Here is a 17,060-nt window from a genome sequence, read left to right on the forward strand (position 1 = left end):
GCCTATCTGCTGGAGCTCGCGGAGCTCGCGGAGCTCGCGGAGCTCAGCCGAGCACGTCCGCCATCTTGGGCATGCGTGTTGAGTATGTTTAGAATCGATGGCTCACATGCTGTTATATTTGGGCATGCGAGACAGTGCATCTGCCTAAAATTCTTCCCCCCTGGCAAGTGCTTGAGCGTAAAACGGAATTGGTGAAAATGTTGGGACCAGCGGGCTTGCTTGGGAGTGAGCTTCCTGGGTGTTTTTAAGGCTTCAAGGTTTTTGTGGTCTGTCCATACCTGAAAAGGGATTTTATTTCCTTCAAAGAAATGGTGCCATATAAGTAATGACCAGCACACCTTGTATGCCTCTTTTTCCCAAACGGCCCAGCACTGATCCATTTTGGTGAGTTTCTTGGACTGTATGCAATGCCCCTTCATCATTTTCTTGTAATAGTAGCCCCCACTGCCACATCGCTTGCATCTGCCTGTATTATGAAAGGTTTATCCATGTCTGGGTGCCTCAGTACTGGTTTGGCAGGAAAAAGTCTTTTTAACCTCTCAAATGCCGCTTGGCAATCCATTGTCCATTTTAGTGGCTGGCTAGGTTTCACTGAGGATTCACCCTTCATTTTTAGTAAGTTCATGAGGGGCAGGGCTATTTGGGCAAATGAGGGGATGAATTCACGGTAAAGGTTTGCAAAACCCAGGAAACTTTGCAACTGCTTCCTTGTGCAAGGTGGTGCCCATTCTAGTACTGCCCTGACTTTCTCGGGGTCCATTTCTGTGCCCTGTGGGATGTGCGATACTCCAGGTAGTCTATTATTTCCTGGTGGAAATCACATTTCGATAACTTGGCATATAGGTGGGCAGCCCACAATTTTTTAAAGAGCACTTTGACTAGGTTGACATGCTCCTCTTTGGACTCAGTGAAGATAAGGATATCATCTAAATAAACCAGGACCCCCTTAAATACGTGCTCCCTTAGTACTTCATTGATTAATTGCATAAATACAGCAGGGGCCCCTTGTAGTCCAAATGACAAAACTTTGAATTGGTAGCATCCCATTGGACAATTAAATGTGGTCTTCCATTCATCCCCTTCCTTGATCCTAACACGGTAGTATGCTTGTTTGGTAAAAAAAATCCTTCCTTTCGATAGGTGGGATAGCATGTCCTTCATGAGGGGTAGGGGATATAGGTTACTTTCACTGGTTGAATTCAGGGTGCGGTAATTCATGTAGAAACGCAAAGTGCCACTTTGGCTTTGGCAGGTTCAATAAATCCCGTTTCTAGGTTTTTATTTATGAATCTTTCCATCTCCTCCTTCTCTTTAGGGGTCATGGAGTACAGTCTGGGCTTCGGGAGTTTTGCCCCAGGTTTGATTTCTATAGCACAGTCCGTGGGTAGGTGAGGGGGGAGCTCATCCGCCCATTCCTTGCTGAAGATTTCAGCAAGGTCCCGATATTCTTCCGGTATTTCTGGTAACCCTTCTCTTCTCTCATTGATGCTTTCTCCACTTCTAGGGTTGATGGGGGCCTTTGGGGTATTAGGTTTGCACAATCCCCCTCCAGGTTGGTGGCTTGTTAACTTTGCCCACTCACTTTTTTTTCCAACACCCATCGACCACCAAGGTTTGTGGTCATGCATCTCTACCACTTCTTCTCCTGAGGAGTATAACGTTTCAGATCCCGACAGCTGGCGGGATCTCGGTTGGGGGGAAGGCTCCTTTTCCATGGGGTTTTCTTCCTTCCCTGCCTCATCGTCTGACATTGTATTTCTTGCAAAGTCCCCCGGTAAGTTTGACTATTAATGCAGATCTTGTCTAGTGTTAGGACCTATTTCAAGCACACATCTTAAGAAAGCAGAACTCTTGGGAACAGTTTCTTCTAAGCAGGAACTTTTATTAAGAATAGGAGATAGCAGGCATAATAGACAGGATCTGAGGGATTCCCTTACAGATTGATATTTTAAAGTGTCCCTAAGCAAACCCCACCCCACAGTTCATCCAGGCGGTTCAGACTGGCCAATCCCCAGGTGGTAAGGCCATCATGGGAAAGGGAAGATAACATCAATCTGGTTCCATTTGCAGCACGATCATTCCACAGCTCTTCACACTTCCTTTTGAGGATGGAGAAATAAACCAGATCCTGGAGGTTTGTATCTGTTCCCCCCACACACACACTTTTCCTAGCTGCCCAGCAAGGAAGAAGAAGTTCAGAGAGATGCATAATATACGGGGCAATTTGTTACATTATAATGGATAGGGGACATGAAGGTGAACAAACAAAAGGTTACATCGTAGTTAATAGAGGAAGTGAAAGCAATAAAACCCGCATGCATATCTCCTTGGGAGTATGGCAGAATCCAGGGAAAGGTGGGATTTGGTTTTAGATCAGAGGAGATAGTTAGAAATGAAATATAAATGGATTTTGACATTTCCTCTATTTTTTTAAGGAAGACATTACATTACATTACATTACATTACATTACATTACATTACATTACATTACATTACATTACATTACATTACATTACATACAATGGTGTATCTTGCAGACAGGTGTCATCAAGTTTCCATAAAACAAAGTGGGATTTACCTGTGAGGGAAAAGAAAAACATTTGAAGCTCATATCCCTGAGCTTTGGATGCAGCAGTCATCATTTCCCCCCCAAAAGGATTGTGTAACAATGTTTTCTTCCAATAGCTATAACAATCCATTGCAAAAATAACTGGTATTAACTGCCTTGTGGTTGACTCTAAAACCTGTACAAACAAACATATACTGCAAAGTGATTCCAAATCCATGTTAGCAGAAGCCTGTACAAATGTACAAACAAAAGATACAGTGTAAGCTGTCATTTCCCAAAAAAGGAAAGAGAATAGAATTTGAATTCTAACATAAGGAAGACAAGACATTCTTATTCCTTTGCTGTCAACCCATTGTCTTTATTTCTTCTTTCCTTTTTACTTCTTTGTTAATATTCATGAGCAGAAATACCATTATCCCTTCAAAATTTAGACTTAACAACATATGAAGAAATATAGATTTACACTTCAGTGAGTATAGCTTTCTTTAATGTCACGTTTTTAAAATGTGGAATAATGAAATGTGTTTCCTTTACCTAGTGTAGCTTGTATCACACCCACATGGAGAAAAATCTAATATTTTCCATCAGACCATGGTTTAATCTGATGTTTATTTTTTTACATATAATGCTATGGTTTTTGCTTTCGTTTTTTATACCGTATATACTTGAGTATAAGCCGACTCGAATATAAGCCGAGACCCCTAATTTTACCCCCCAAAAGTGGGAAAAGTTGGTGACTCGAGTATAAGCCGAGGCTGGGAAATGCAGCAGCTCACCTTATGCTCCTCTCCAGAGATCTTCCCTCAGCAGCGGCCGGCAAAGTAGCTCGCACGCGAAACAAGCCCAGCAGAGGAGCCGGAGCGGCGAGCAGAGGCGCCCGGCCCAGATCCTGCAAGGCCCGGCCGAGACACGCCCCCAGCAGCGGAGCTGCTCCGGCTCCTCTGCCGAGCTTGTTTTGCATGTGAGCTACTTTGCCTGACGCTGAGAAGACCCGCTTGGGCACTCAGGTTGGTGTCAGTCTCCGCAGGCCCTTCTCGTTTCCAGGAACGTCAAGCGCGCTTGGCTCCCCACCCCCACGGCAGGGCAGGGCAGGGCAGAGACTTGCTCGCCCTTCTGACGGCCCTGAAGAGAAACGAAGGGCTTGCAAACTCCCCGCGAGAAGCTGGGCAAAGCGCGCGGCTGGGCGAGTGTGTGCCTGCGCATGTATTTACGAAAGAAACGCTCCGAGAGTTCTTTCTCCGCCCCCTTGGGGGGAACTCTAGCGACTGCTGTAGCCGCGCTTCTCTTCTCGGCTCCGAAAATAGGGATTTCTACTCTCTCTCTCTCTCTCCCCTCCCCACCCCGCATTCTCCTGCCTCTTCGATTGCGACAATAAAAGGGCGAAGGGTGCGCTGGTTTCTTCCTCCTTCCTCCCCCCCTCCCCTCCCCTCCCCGATTGTCAGGTGAGGCAGCTGGAGGTCTGGCCGGGAGATTGTAGCCGTTTTGAAACGCCGCGTCTTGAAACGCCCGATCAGCTGATTTTCGGGTGGAAGAGCCGCGGCTTGAATCTGTTTGCATCTGCCTGAATTAGACCGAAACGGCCTGAATTTGACCAGAGTTGCTTTGTAATGGCTGGAGGAACTGCAGAGGAGGTCTTGCCGGGAGATTGTGGCCGTTTTGAAACGCCGCGTCTTGAAACGCCCGATCAGCTGATTTTCGGGTGGAAGTGGATTTTTTCAGCCCAAAAAGTGGGCTGAAAAATTCGGCTTATACTCAAGTATATACGGTACTTCTTTCCATTATAGTTCATTTTTTCCCTTTTTTTCCTATATGATAGAGCAATGAATTTATAAAGAATTTATCCCCTTATGATCTTATATTCCTGCAATGTTAAACTGATTGATTTCACAATCATAACAAAAGAAATCAAACACATTGGGATTCTCTAAAGCAGGCATGTCAAACTCGTGACATCACATGACATTACGCGATGTATCATGACTTTTTCCCCATTGCCGGCAATGGGGTGGGTGCAGTTTCGGCGTGATGCATCCATCCTACAGGCCAGCAGTTTGATATGCCTGCTCTAAAGGATACCCCCTTTACAGCATTCAGATTCATGAATGCTAAATTAAACCTACTTTTCAAAAGAAAGAAAGTAATTAGAATTGTGTTCTGGAAGTCATCAAAGTTATGGGGACTTTAAAAACCTAAGTTTTTAAAAAATATATATTTGGATAACTGCAACACAAGTTTCTAAGAAATGTTTTATGCTACTTCCTTGAAAATTTTTAATTAATAAATAATAAACAATACACAGCTTAAAACCTTTGTTCTTTTTTACTGAAAAGTTTGAAATTTCCATTTTTTAAAACCTGTTCTTTGAAAGCCTTTGCACTGATTTTGGTGAAAGCAGCATTCTCTCTGCACTTATAAAAGCATAGTTCCAATGAAAAATAAAAGATTACGGTATATGCCTTTCTGTGTTGTAGGATGAGAGCTTCGAGTCTGCAGTTCATTGTGCCCTTGGAATGATCAGAGTTGGGGAGTTATTTACAGAATTACAGAGCTCCTTGAAGTAGATCCAGTGGAATCAGTATATCATCTTAGACTAACTGTAGGGACATGATCAAAGGGTATGGTGTGAAGAAAGTGTATTCCTCTCTCAGAATGCTAGGTCCAAAACTTTTCCTTCAAATATTTCGTGCAGACCAAAGTACTTCTTCATACAGTACACAATTAGCCAGTGAAATTAATTCCTGAAAGATGTGCTGATGGCCACAAACATAGAAGGATTTGATAAATTCATAGATCTATCTGGGAGTATTAGTTTTGAAACTCAATGTCACCTCTAGCTGGGGGCAGCAGGACATTCCTGCCAGTTGCAGGGGAATGCTGGTAGGAGAGTAATGTAGCTCTCAGATGTTAAAACACACACAATAAAAGCAAGTTTGGTCCCACAGAATGTGAGCTGTTAGGCCTTTAACTAGTCCATGACCACAAAAAGCAGCAGGAACAAAGAATGTGCTATGGAACCTTATGAGAATCTTTAATAAGTGTTAAATCCCCAAACAATTATGTATAAACGGAAGGCCATGTTATAACATTATACAGTATACATACACTGTATTATCCAAATATGTGTGATGAATAAGTAAAATGAAATGTATAACTCAAGATTAGAATATCTTTATTTACTGAACTACCAGAAGGGTTGAAATGGGCTAATTTGAGCTTTGTTCCCAGCCCTCGCCATGTGAATGGTGCCGTTGTGAGCCCAGCAATGAAGTTCACTGTGTTGTAGCAGATTGTGCCGTCCCTGAATGTGTCAACCCAGTCTATGAGCCAGAACAGTGTTGTCCAGTCTGCAAAAATGGTAAGCTTTCAATACATACAAAGAAATATGTCATTCATTTTTTTAAGGTTTTGACAACACTTAGAAACATAGCTTCATTAGGAAAGACTATTGTCTGTAAACTCACAAAGAATATGTGAATGATGGGCAAACTTCTTTATTGGAATATGCACCAAGGTCTGGTACCTATAAATTTTATGGATTTTGGGATTGGAAAACTGGACTAGTAACTGTAATAGAAACAAATCACAATTCATGACACAGACATGCAGTTTCTTAAACTTTAGCTGAGACAGCCTAAACACTATGAGAATATGATTTTTAAATTATTATTTTCCATAGCTAAATAACTATTTTCAGTTAGCAGAATTATAATCTGAAAAGACTAAATGGGTGGTAAGCACTCACAGGTTTATATAATAACTGGATTAATCAAAAAATAATATTTCATGTCATTCCAATAATATATATTCCAAATATTGCAGTGACACCAGTTGACCTCAGCTATAATCAATAATATTCCCAGAAACCTGAAGGAGCACAACTCCTTCCTTTTACTCCTCCTTGACATCTATCAAACATATTGCGAAAATTGCTTTCCCAAGTGTTCTTAATCCTTTAATTACCTTACCATCACAGCAGGATAAAAGTCTGTATATTAGCAGAAGGGGAAACAAAGCCAAACCGTATTCCATAGGGCTGCTTATGAAAACCAGTGATGCGATCACTATTGCAGCTTGAAGCTATACCCTAAATAGGACTTCATTATAAGAATTATATCACATTTTGGCTTTGTTAAATGTCATATCACATAAGCTTAGAGCAAAGCTGCCCTGACACAGGAAGCAGTCTGTTGCTCTACAGAACTTCAGGGATTTGGGGCTTTCCTAGCTATTACAACTCCAGTTGAATAGTCAGGTTACTAAAAATCCTGACCCTAAAGATATTTTAAACACATACTTGTATGCTCTTCAATTATAGGGATTTAAATGATGATGATGTATTAATTAAAGATTTTTAAATTGGAACTGCTGTTTGAATGCATCTCTAGTTTATTGATATTTTTTTTCTATTCCAAACAATCTCCATGACCCAAAGACTTTGCAAAAAAAAAAAAAAAATAGAATCAGTCAAAGACAATATTCCGCTTCCATAAGTACTTTACCTTAAATATTTCTCTTAAAATTATAGACTGTATATAATGTCAGAAACATTATTTTATCAAATTTTGAAACCACCCATCTCCCTCATAGATGGGTTGTATAAATGAAATCACACAAGTGTGACTTTTAAGAGGGAAACAACTGGCTTACATTAATACAAATTAAAATGTAAATAAAGTACTTGGAGGTCTCTATAGGAAAACTGCCTCTTTTTTCTCCAGTGTGTTTATATTATGATATTATATCCTCTGCCTATGTGAATCCATTATTATATGAAGTAATATTTATAATGGATATTACATGAATAAAACATTTTCACTTGGAATCACAATTACACAGAAAATAGCTCCCATAGAGTGAAATAATCTGGACAAAGACCATCTAACCCTTAATTCTATCAGATTCCAAAGAGAAAATTAGATAGTCCTTACTTCCACTTCTCTCAGTCTATTTTCTAGGGATCTCACTTTCTTTAGTGCAGTGCTTCCCAACCTTAGTAACTTCCCAGGTTTGTGGACTTCAACTCTCAGAATTCTCATCAATGACCATATTGGCAGTGGAATTCTGGGATTTGAAGCTTACAAACCTGGGAAGCAGCCCCTGAGAATTCCCACTGATAAGAAACATTGCAAGTCTAGTGAATTGTTTGGAAGGTTTATTTCATACAACCCAGTGCTCTGCAAAGGGTCCTTTGAACTAAAAGTTGAAATAAAAAGTTTTCATGATGCTACTTTGACTTTGTCTCCATGAGAAAGTTTATTGACTCAATGAGAAAAAAAACCATTCCCCTCCAGGGTGAGCTTTTCTTAGACATGGCTGGCAACATAAGAATTAAATATTATTCTGGCAAAAAAATCCTTAAAAGGATACAAGTTCCAACATCACATGTTGCTGTATTCTGGATTAATGTAGCAGAAGAAAACAAAAGAGCATCCACCAAACGCATGAGACTGTGGATAGCTTTCTCTGATGGGGTTACAAGTTTAGGAAAATTCATTTTCAGTAGGTCCTTACCCTTGAGATTTTTTTTATTGAAAAGTTTTAAAATACATTTTATCTTTAACAATCCCCCCTCCCTCCACCCACCCCTACCTAACCCTCCCTATCCCTCCCCCCCATTCCCCCCTCCCCCCCGACTTCCCAGAGCTAAGTACAAGGTATAAAAACAAAGAACAATCAACCTAAATGTTGGAGATGTGGTGGCGAAGATGCAACGTATTTTCATATATGGTGGACCTGCAAAAAGGTTAAGGCTTTTTGGATAAAAATTTGGTGGAATATGCAGAAGATCTTCAAGCAAAGGATAAAGTTTTGTCCGCAATTGTTTTTGTTGGGTATAATTACAGATGCTACTGTTGTGGACACTAAGTTGATGTTGAATTTAATTACAGCAGCAAGACTTTTAATAGGTCAATATTGGAAGAAGGAGGAACTGCCGACTATAGAAGAATGGACTTTAAAGGTTTCTGACCTGGCGGAAATGGCAAAGATCTCGGCTTATTTGAAAGATCATTCGCAAGAACGTTATATTATGGAGTGGAAAAAATGGATTGAATATATCCAGAACAAATATGGGACTAAAAAGTTTCATTTAGCATTTGAATAAGTCTTCCTTTCTATTTTCTTTTCTTTTTATATGTAATATTAGTATTGCTTGTAGTCATTTCATATGAGCTAGAGTGCGATAGAATTAATAGTTTATTGGTGTTAGCATACGGATGTTTATGATTGTTCTTTGTTTTTATACCTTGTACTTAGCTCTGGGAAGTCGGGGGGGGGAGGGGGAAGGGGGGGAGGGGTAGGGAGGGACAGGTAGGGGTGGGGGGAGGGGGGGATTGTCAAAGATAAAATGTATTTTAAAACTTTTCAATTAAAAAAAAACAAAGAACAATCATAAACATCCATATGCTAATAACAATAAACTATTAAGTCTATCGCACTCTAGCTCATATGAAGTAACTACAAACAATACTAATATTACATAAAAAGGGGGAAAAAAGAGGGAAAAAAAACCTTATTCAAATGCTAAGTGAAACTTTTTAGTCCCATATTTGTTCTGGATATAATCAATCCACTTTTTCCACTCCATAATATAACGTTCTTGCGAATGATCTTTCAAATAAGCCGAAATCTTTGCCATTTCCGCCAGGTCAGAAACCTTTAGAGTCCATTCTTCTATAGTCGGCAGTTCCTCCTTCTTCCAATATTGACCTATTAAAAGTCTTGCTGCTGTAATTAAATTCAACATCAATTTAATGTCCACAACAGTAGCATCTGTAATTATGCCCAATAAAAACAATTGCGGACAAAACTTTATCCTTTGCTTGAAGATCTTCTGCATATTCCACCAAATTTTTATCCAAAAGGCCTTAACCTTTTTGCAGGTCCACCATATATGAAAATACGTTGCATCTTCGCCACCACATCTCCAACATTTAGGTTGATAGTTCGGATACATACTTGCAAGCTTTTTAGGATCTAAATGCCACCTATAAAACATTTTATAAAAGTTCTCCCTTAAATTTTGGGCTTGTGTAAATTTTACGTTCCTCACCCAGATCTTTTCCCAAGTGTCCATTGTAATAACTTCTTGAATATTCTGAGCCCATTTTATCATGCAGTCTTTAACAAGTTCTGTTTCTGAATCAATGTCTTACCCTTGAGATTTAGTTGCTGTGAGTAATCAGCAATCCAGATTAATACCCTTATTCAGAGAGAATTTATCATTTTATTTGCAATCTGATTAAAGAAATCTTTAAAACAATATATTAAAAAGCATCATAGTTCCTGGAACTTAGTCATTACTCTGCAAGCTTGCAATGCTCTAGTCCTTTCCAATATTAAAATGGAGTTTGCTATGTCTTAATCTAGAGTTTCAAACATTATGTCATAATACATGTACAAGAAAACAGGCAAGTAGGGTCTTATTTGCAACTCTAAACTAAATTTTCTAATAAATAAAAAATCTTAAGAATAGAGGGCAGGATCTAGACTGGATCCTCTTTCTTGTATTGACATATGGTTCAGCATTATACCAAAGGCTAGTACAAAATCCACTGTGTTTAGAACATGACCATGATAAATACACACTGAAACTATTGAACTAAGGAGAAATTTCCTGACATCAAGAACAATAAACCAATGGAATGGAGCACGCATGCATGCATTTGACTGCTGTTCGGGCAAGTGGGGATGAACGTATGGATTCGCCTGCCACTCCCAAGGCCCAGTAGTGGGCCGTAGCCAGGGGTCTTGGGGACCCCTGGACTAGAGGATTCCTCAACTCTGTTATTCTGTATTCTGAAGTCAGCTTTTGTAGACAGCCCTTTTGTCTTTGGTGGCCAGAAAAGTTCAAATTGCAAGTTAGAATTGCAGTTGTATTTGCATTTAATTCACTGTTCTGTTTGCTAAAGTACCTGAGTTTGAACAGCTGCTCCTTTGTTCCAGAATATTTAATGTAATCTTGTTTTTAAATGAAAAGAAACATTTATTTTCTATTCTCCAAGTTTATAACAGGAATTCCTAAATATTTTGCCATCACAACTCTCTTTAGTGTAATATACAGAAACAGGTACAGAAACCTTCCTTAAAAATCCAGCATCAAAATATACATAAATGAACAATGAAAGCAATACAATGAAACTTTAGGGGGGAAATGTATTTATTGTTAAAATGTAACTAAAAAGTTTTCATACCTCCCCTGGATTCTGCCTGCACGTGCTCAAAGGAGGTGCATCTCACAGACTCCTCACCAGCTTTTGGTCCATAGAGATCAGGATATTCATGGTTTTTCTATTATGCTCTTAGTATTTTGCCAATTCTTTAGTGAATTTTCAAGTTGAAGAATATGATTTAGTCCTAGTCAATTTTTCCTAATTCAAAAAAGGAAAGGAAAGGAAAGGAAAGGAACCTCACTTTCCCATCTGATTTAAATTTATAAAGGGAGCCTGGGATTTTTCTGAATAGCATCCCTGAGTAAACTAACAAACATTTACAACAAAATTGGAAGATAACATATTCAGCAGTGCACAGATGGTATAATTTCCCAAAAGATTCATTACAAAAACTATCAGGAAACAAATCTGACTTTTTAGGAGATAACAGTGAGGAGAATGGACTGGAGCATGTGTTACATGATTCATGAGTAATGCAGTCATCATACTGACAGGATATAGATATCCTTGAAGATCTGTCCCAGATGAACTAAAATGCTATTTAAGATTTATCTGCTCACTTGCATAAGAAACTTTCCTGAATTTTTTATTTTAATTGTTTTAAAGGCTCTGGGACCCTAGTGCAATCCCACCACCTTCTCCCAAACCATCCATCATCTTCCTCCTGCAGGCTGAAATGAGTATAGAAACACACAGGAATCCAGAAACCCATGATAAGCAATTTGCTAATGAAAAACTAAGAAAGCATCACAAAACAATCTCAGCAACTCATGGATAGTAAATGCAAATTCTATTGATCAATGTTCAAATTTCTACAGTAATGTCCTTTCTGCACCCAATCTAGGTAAACATCAAAGACATAATATTTGGAGTAGACAGTAAAGATATCATGTGTTATTAGGTTGCTTCTTTGGACCATGTGAGAACTACTTTTCATGCCTTTCACAAAAGGAGAGTTGGATACCAGCTAGAAGAAATCAAGCATGACCAGATAAGACATGGCTTGTTCAGGAGGAGGCATACTACTCTTCCTTCAAGGTAGAAAGCTATCAAAAATACATTGATTTCAAGGCTAACATCATATCTGGATGTTCTGTCATTTTCATTTCTATTTTAGAAAGTATAAAAATATATTAATTAATTAATAACATCTTATTTAAAGTATATAGATGTTATTACTATCACAGTATAATGTCTCAAAGTTATGATATTTTTTTAATTTAACATAGTTATTTACAACTAAGACTCTTTCAGTCATTTGCTGTACTATGCAGTTTGGTAAATCTGCTTGCAAAAATATTGTAGCCAATTAACTGGCCAATAATTTATTTTGAGTACAGCAGGGTTGATTTTATGACTTCCTTAGTTATAAATTGCCAAGCACAGAAAGCTATACAAATGTCAGGTTATTGTGGAACCTACCATCTTGCTTTGAAGATTCTTAAGAGAGGCACCTTTTCCTAACAGCATGCACCCTTTATTTTTGCCACATGATCAATTCAGCTATCATGTGAAGAGGCCCCATTGCCCAGTCAAACCAGATATTATCTTAAGAAAGGTGGCTATTTTAATTTTTTTTATACAAAACAAACACAAAAGCTAGCATATTCCAAGTTTCATTTCATTTCATTTCTTTCCTAAATCTCCATTCAATCTGTAACTGTTTACTTTCAAGCATGTCAGGGCAACATTATGTACTGACCCTAAAGGCAAATTGCTCATTCTGCTGCACTTGTGGTTATGCACAGCTATGAGCTTAGAGTACATCCATGCAGGGTTTGTGCATCAACTATATGCATCTCAAGTGTAGTAGTGCTGACAAGCAGGGACAATACACAATTAATTAGCATGTGGAGTATTAAGCATTTTAAAGGTCTCAATGGAGTGCCCTCACAGTAGGAATTTCTCCTAGTTTATGTTTATAAATTAGTTGATGCAGTGCAAGGATTCAGACTGGGATTCAAATTGGGAGAGACTTAGTCCTTTGTTCTGGCATAATCCCAGTTCAAATTCCCTTCCCCCAGATTTTAATTTCCTCTGATAGGAAAGCTTCATTGGCATTAATGACAATTTTCTTCATGAGTAAATGATAAAAGTAAAAGCTGGGTGAATCCACATTTAGAAAGAGATGTAGAAGAAAGAAGTTTAAATCAGATTTGGATTATCCCTCCTTCCTAGATGCTTGGTAATAAACATTACCAAACATGCATTGACCAATAGTGCATTTCATTTTTCTTTTAGTTTAGTTTGGCCTTATTTTTACACTTAAGAGTTCTCTGCAATTAAAAAAAATCACTAATATATTAATATATTCAGGCTGAGGAAGAGGGTAATTGAAATGGTGATAGTGACAACTGCCTGAGTTTCCTGATTAAGCAGAGACTGTAAAATAAATGTAAGGCAGCCAACAAGGGAACAGTCAGGGAGATCTAGCATGAGCTGATGGAGTTTGTTGGAAAAGTTCAATAAGAAGGTCATACAGGAAAATCTTCTACATATAAGTAGCTGACCTGAGAGCTTGAAAAGAAAACAAAAGGAAATATGAGCCTATATTGTAGCTACACTTCACAAGGAAAAATGTTTTTGCTAAAGCATGGAGAGTTTAATTAGGGTGACTTTACCCTGTTCTTTAAGAGTGACCGAGTAAAAGTAAGCTAAGGATCTTAGATAAACACTTGTGAACTGCACAATGAGTCAGAAAGAAAGAATATGAGATTATGAAGTTCATGACCTTAATTTTCTATTCACTGATGCTCAAGTTATAGAAAATAAGATGATCTTGAATTCTTATCACAAGAAGGCAAGTATAGTTTATTAGGTACTACGAATATTTGATGTGATCAGTCTCAAGAGCAGTAAAAAAAGGGAATAGCAATTGCACTGTTCAATAAAGTTGAAAATAACATCTGGGTTACAATAAGTGGAAGAAGATATAAAAGCAATATGGGTGGCAGTAAATGTTAAAACACAACCAACCAGGAGGACTGAACAATTAATTCCAAAAGCAACTTGCAGAAGCATGAACTTTGGCATACTTAAATTTGCTTGATAATTATTAGGATATTAATTCTGCTAATCATGGTCTTTCCAGGAAATATCTGGCTAGTCTTGTAGGTAACATTTTCTTTAGGTGGGAAGAGAAAGGGGGAAATGATAAGTTATATTTGACCGGAAGCTAACTAACAGGGAAGACTTAGTCAAATAAATCCCAGAATTTTTTTTTCAGCATTTGGAGAAAGAGATCGCAACAATGTGGAATATTGGAGCTTTTAATTTTAAAGAAGACAAAGTTTCTTTTGTCAAAAATATATTTTGGGTATCAAAAAAGAGATTTTTTTATATAAATTCAGAACAATGATAAGTAGGATTCCATAGCAAGAAAGGTTAATTGGAAAAGCAACTGACATTAAGATGGAATCCCCAAAAATAATTATATTAAATATCAATAATAATAAAAAGCAATACAATGAGAGAAAAATGGGGGCTAGCAGAAGAAGCCATTGTGGTGACAGTTTAGTGAAAAAGCAAAAGCAAAACAGTGCATATCTGATGAAAAGAGAGCCAGGCTCTCAAGGAAGAGCATATACAGTAGCCTAAAGCTGTAAAGGCAGGGGTAAGAAAGCTAAGGCCAGAACTGGACAAGGAAAGTTGCTAAGAACAAGAAAAGCAACTTATTTCTATATGGTAAAATAAAAGACTAGATAGATTGACAGAATCAGAATTTAGCTGTTCAAGGCAGAGCTACCTGCTCCACCAAGACACTTTGAAGAACAAAATGAAGTAATAGAGTTGAAGCCTGTGACAGAAGCATAATCAGGAAATATCTTCAGATCACCCTGAGTGTAAAACTGAAATGAAAGGATCTTAGGATTTTGTAGAAAGTAGTGTAACTGAAATTTCCATTTCTTTAAGAAATGATAAATAACTGGGGGAGAAATAGATAAATGGTGGGAGAAAATAAAAATGTGGAGAACTGTAGACAACCTTTCTGTCATCTGTATCTTGGAAGATTCTAAAACCAGTTATAAACAGATTGAGCAATAAGCACTTAGAGAATAAGGCAGACGTTAGCCTGGATTTCTTAAAATGGCTTGCCCGAACTAACCTCAATCTAACCTAAAGTCTTAATTATGAAAGTGCTATACCTCTTTATTTCAGCAAAACGTCTGTTGCATGGAATAAGATTAGAAAGTTGGGTGTGAAGTATTTGGGATAATAATAAAGTGAATTCATAGCTGGTTCATAAAATTTATTTATTGATGTATTTGTTTTAGCACCACCCAACTCCAGAGCAAGTCTGGGCCACTCACAACATAGAACAGAATACAAATATAATATAAATCATAACAAATAGCATACTTATTATTGATTCCATATTAAAGTTCAGCTGGGTCACCTACTCTTCCCCACTTTTGTTTATGATTTGAATTAAGAGCTGAATGGAATCTAAATCTATGGTATTCTTTATTACTGACAATTTAAAAAGTGGTAAAATGGATATCAGTTACTTGTAACGACTCTGCCATAAAACATTGGAATATTCCATATTAATAAATCAATAGCTAAAGTTCTTGAAGAATGTTTCTTATGATCTTATGATGAGTCTTATTTAATGAAAGATGTTTAATATTTACCAAAGTATAAAGACAATGTTTTAAAGAACTTGGCTAACTTAATTGTGTTGGGGGTATAAATGGGTAAAGAGAAAGTTGAATTTACTATTTTATTGGATTGTTGTATGCTGCCCAGAATCACTTCGCACGAGATGGATGGCCAGATAAATGTTATTAATAAAATAGATAAGTAAAATTTGTAATATGGACTTCTCCCACTATTGTGTGAGGTAGGTTGAATATCCATGAATGTATTAACATTATATGACAGTGATCACTGTAGTTTAAAAATGTGAATGGACTCTTGATTTGCATTCCTGTAAATTGAAATGAGTGATTGTATGAAGAATGATGGATTTGGAGTGGGTGGGGATGGCAAAACCTTCCACATTGGAAGGACACACAACATATAATGATGATTTTCTATTTTTGTGTTCATGTTCTGTTTTCTTTCTTCCTCTGGGATGTCCAGGAACTCTGGAAGGGGCTTCCTCTTGTGCCCTAGTCATGGAAGCTACTTCCTGTAGTCACTGGAAGAACCACAGGTTTAGAATAACAGGAAGTGAAGCAATATGAGATTCTCACTTCCCTCTTTAGAAGAAGGAGGCTGGGCAATACTGCTCTGCAAAGCACCTTTAAAGGGCAGCTTTGTTGGAAGCTTTGGATAGTCCTAGTAAAAAGCCATTTCTCTCTCCTCTCCTCTCCAGCTTTCTTTTAGAAATGGCTGCAGGGCATTTACAGGTAGGTACGTTTACATTCTGGGTTTTCTAAAACAAAGAAAAGGACATTATATTTTATGTTTTTTTAGATAGTTTTAGATGGACATGTGAAGAAACAGTCAGTCCTTCTGGGGAACAAAGCATTTTAACTGCCTGACAAATCTAAGGGCTTTCTTTACAAATCTGGGGTTAATACTCTCACATACCTGCCTCCAACAGCTAATACAAGCTGCAGACATGTTAGTGGTATTATTTGGGAAGAAACTTGACAGAACGATACTTTGGGGGGGGGGTTTAATTTTCATTGTATTTAATGGTATATGTTGGGAGGACTATTGTTTCAACCAACATTTCTTTGTGAGGATGGTTCCTAAAAAGTGGTACATTATGTTTAATCCATGTTGATCTGGAGATGATCTATAAAAGAGGGCCCTTGAAACTGCAGTACAGTGCAATGAACCTTTATAATTGTTTTCAGTATATCTCCCTTCACATCCTTCCTCTTTGAAGAGTCCCTGGACCATGCTCCCTATTGTTTCAGAACAGACACTTCGTTGTTTGGTCAAGACATAGAATAGCCTGCTTTAGCTGTTGGATAGCACAAATCTCAGGATTTATTAAAATAGTTCAGTCTTATTGTTTGATGAAAGTGGATAGGTCCTGAATGGGTCCGGAGATCTTACCAACATATGATGATATTGTTAAACTTTGACTAATCTGAAGCAACAGTCTGGGTGACTGACTTTGTAACTCCACAAATAAATAAATGTCCTTTTTCTCTAACAGAACCAAATCAATTATTTGGTTTAAAAGGGAGTTGAAATTGGCGAAACATTTAAGCCAGCAGCTCCATTCAAGCTCCTCAAGTGAAGTGGATCTTGGACTGAATCAGAGAGAACATGTTGAATCTTGTTCTGTAGTACCTTATGCTCTGCTTTCAAAATGAAAATTGCAGATGATTCACTTTATCCACTTTTATTTGTGCAGA

General features: G+C 38.0%; 1 protein-coding gene across 1 annotated transcript in view; it reads left to right on the forward strand.

The window, feature by feature from the left end:
• The window catches only part of VWC2L (von Willebrand factor C domain containing 2 like), a 159,132-nt gene that overhangs the window by 45,068 nt on the left and 97,004 nt on the right, over positions 1 to 17,060 (forward strand). The window contains exon 2 of the mRNA XM_081312816.1: positions 5,795 to 5,924. Coding sequence (XP_081168942.1) covers positions 5,795 to 5,924 — 130 coding nt within the window. The remainder of the gene's footprint in view (positions 1 to 5,794; positions 5,925 to 17,060) is intronic.

This window comes from Vipera berus, assembly GCF_964194415.1.
Source record: "Vipera berus genome assembly, chromosome: 1".
Taxonomy (NCBI): domain Eukaryota; kingdom Metazoa; phylum Chordata; class Lepidosauria; order Squamata; family Viperidae; genus Vipera; species Vipera berus.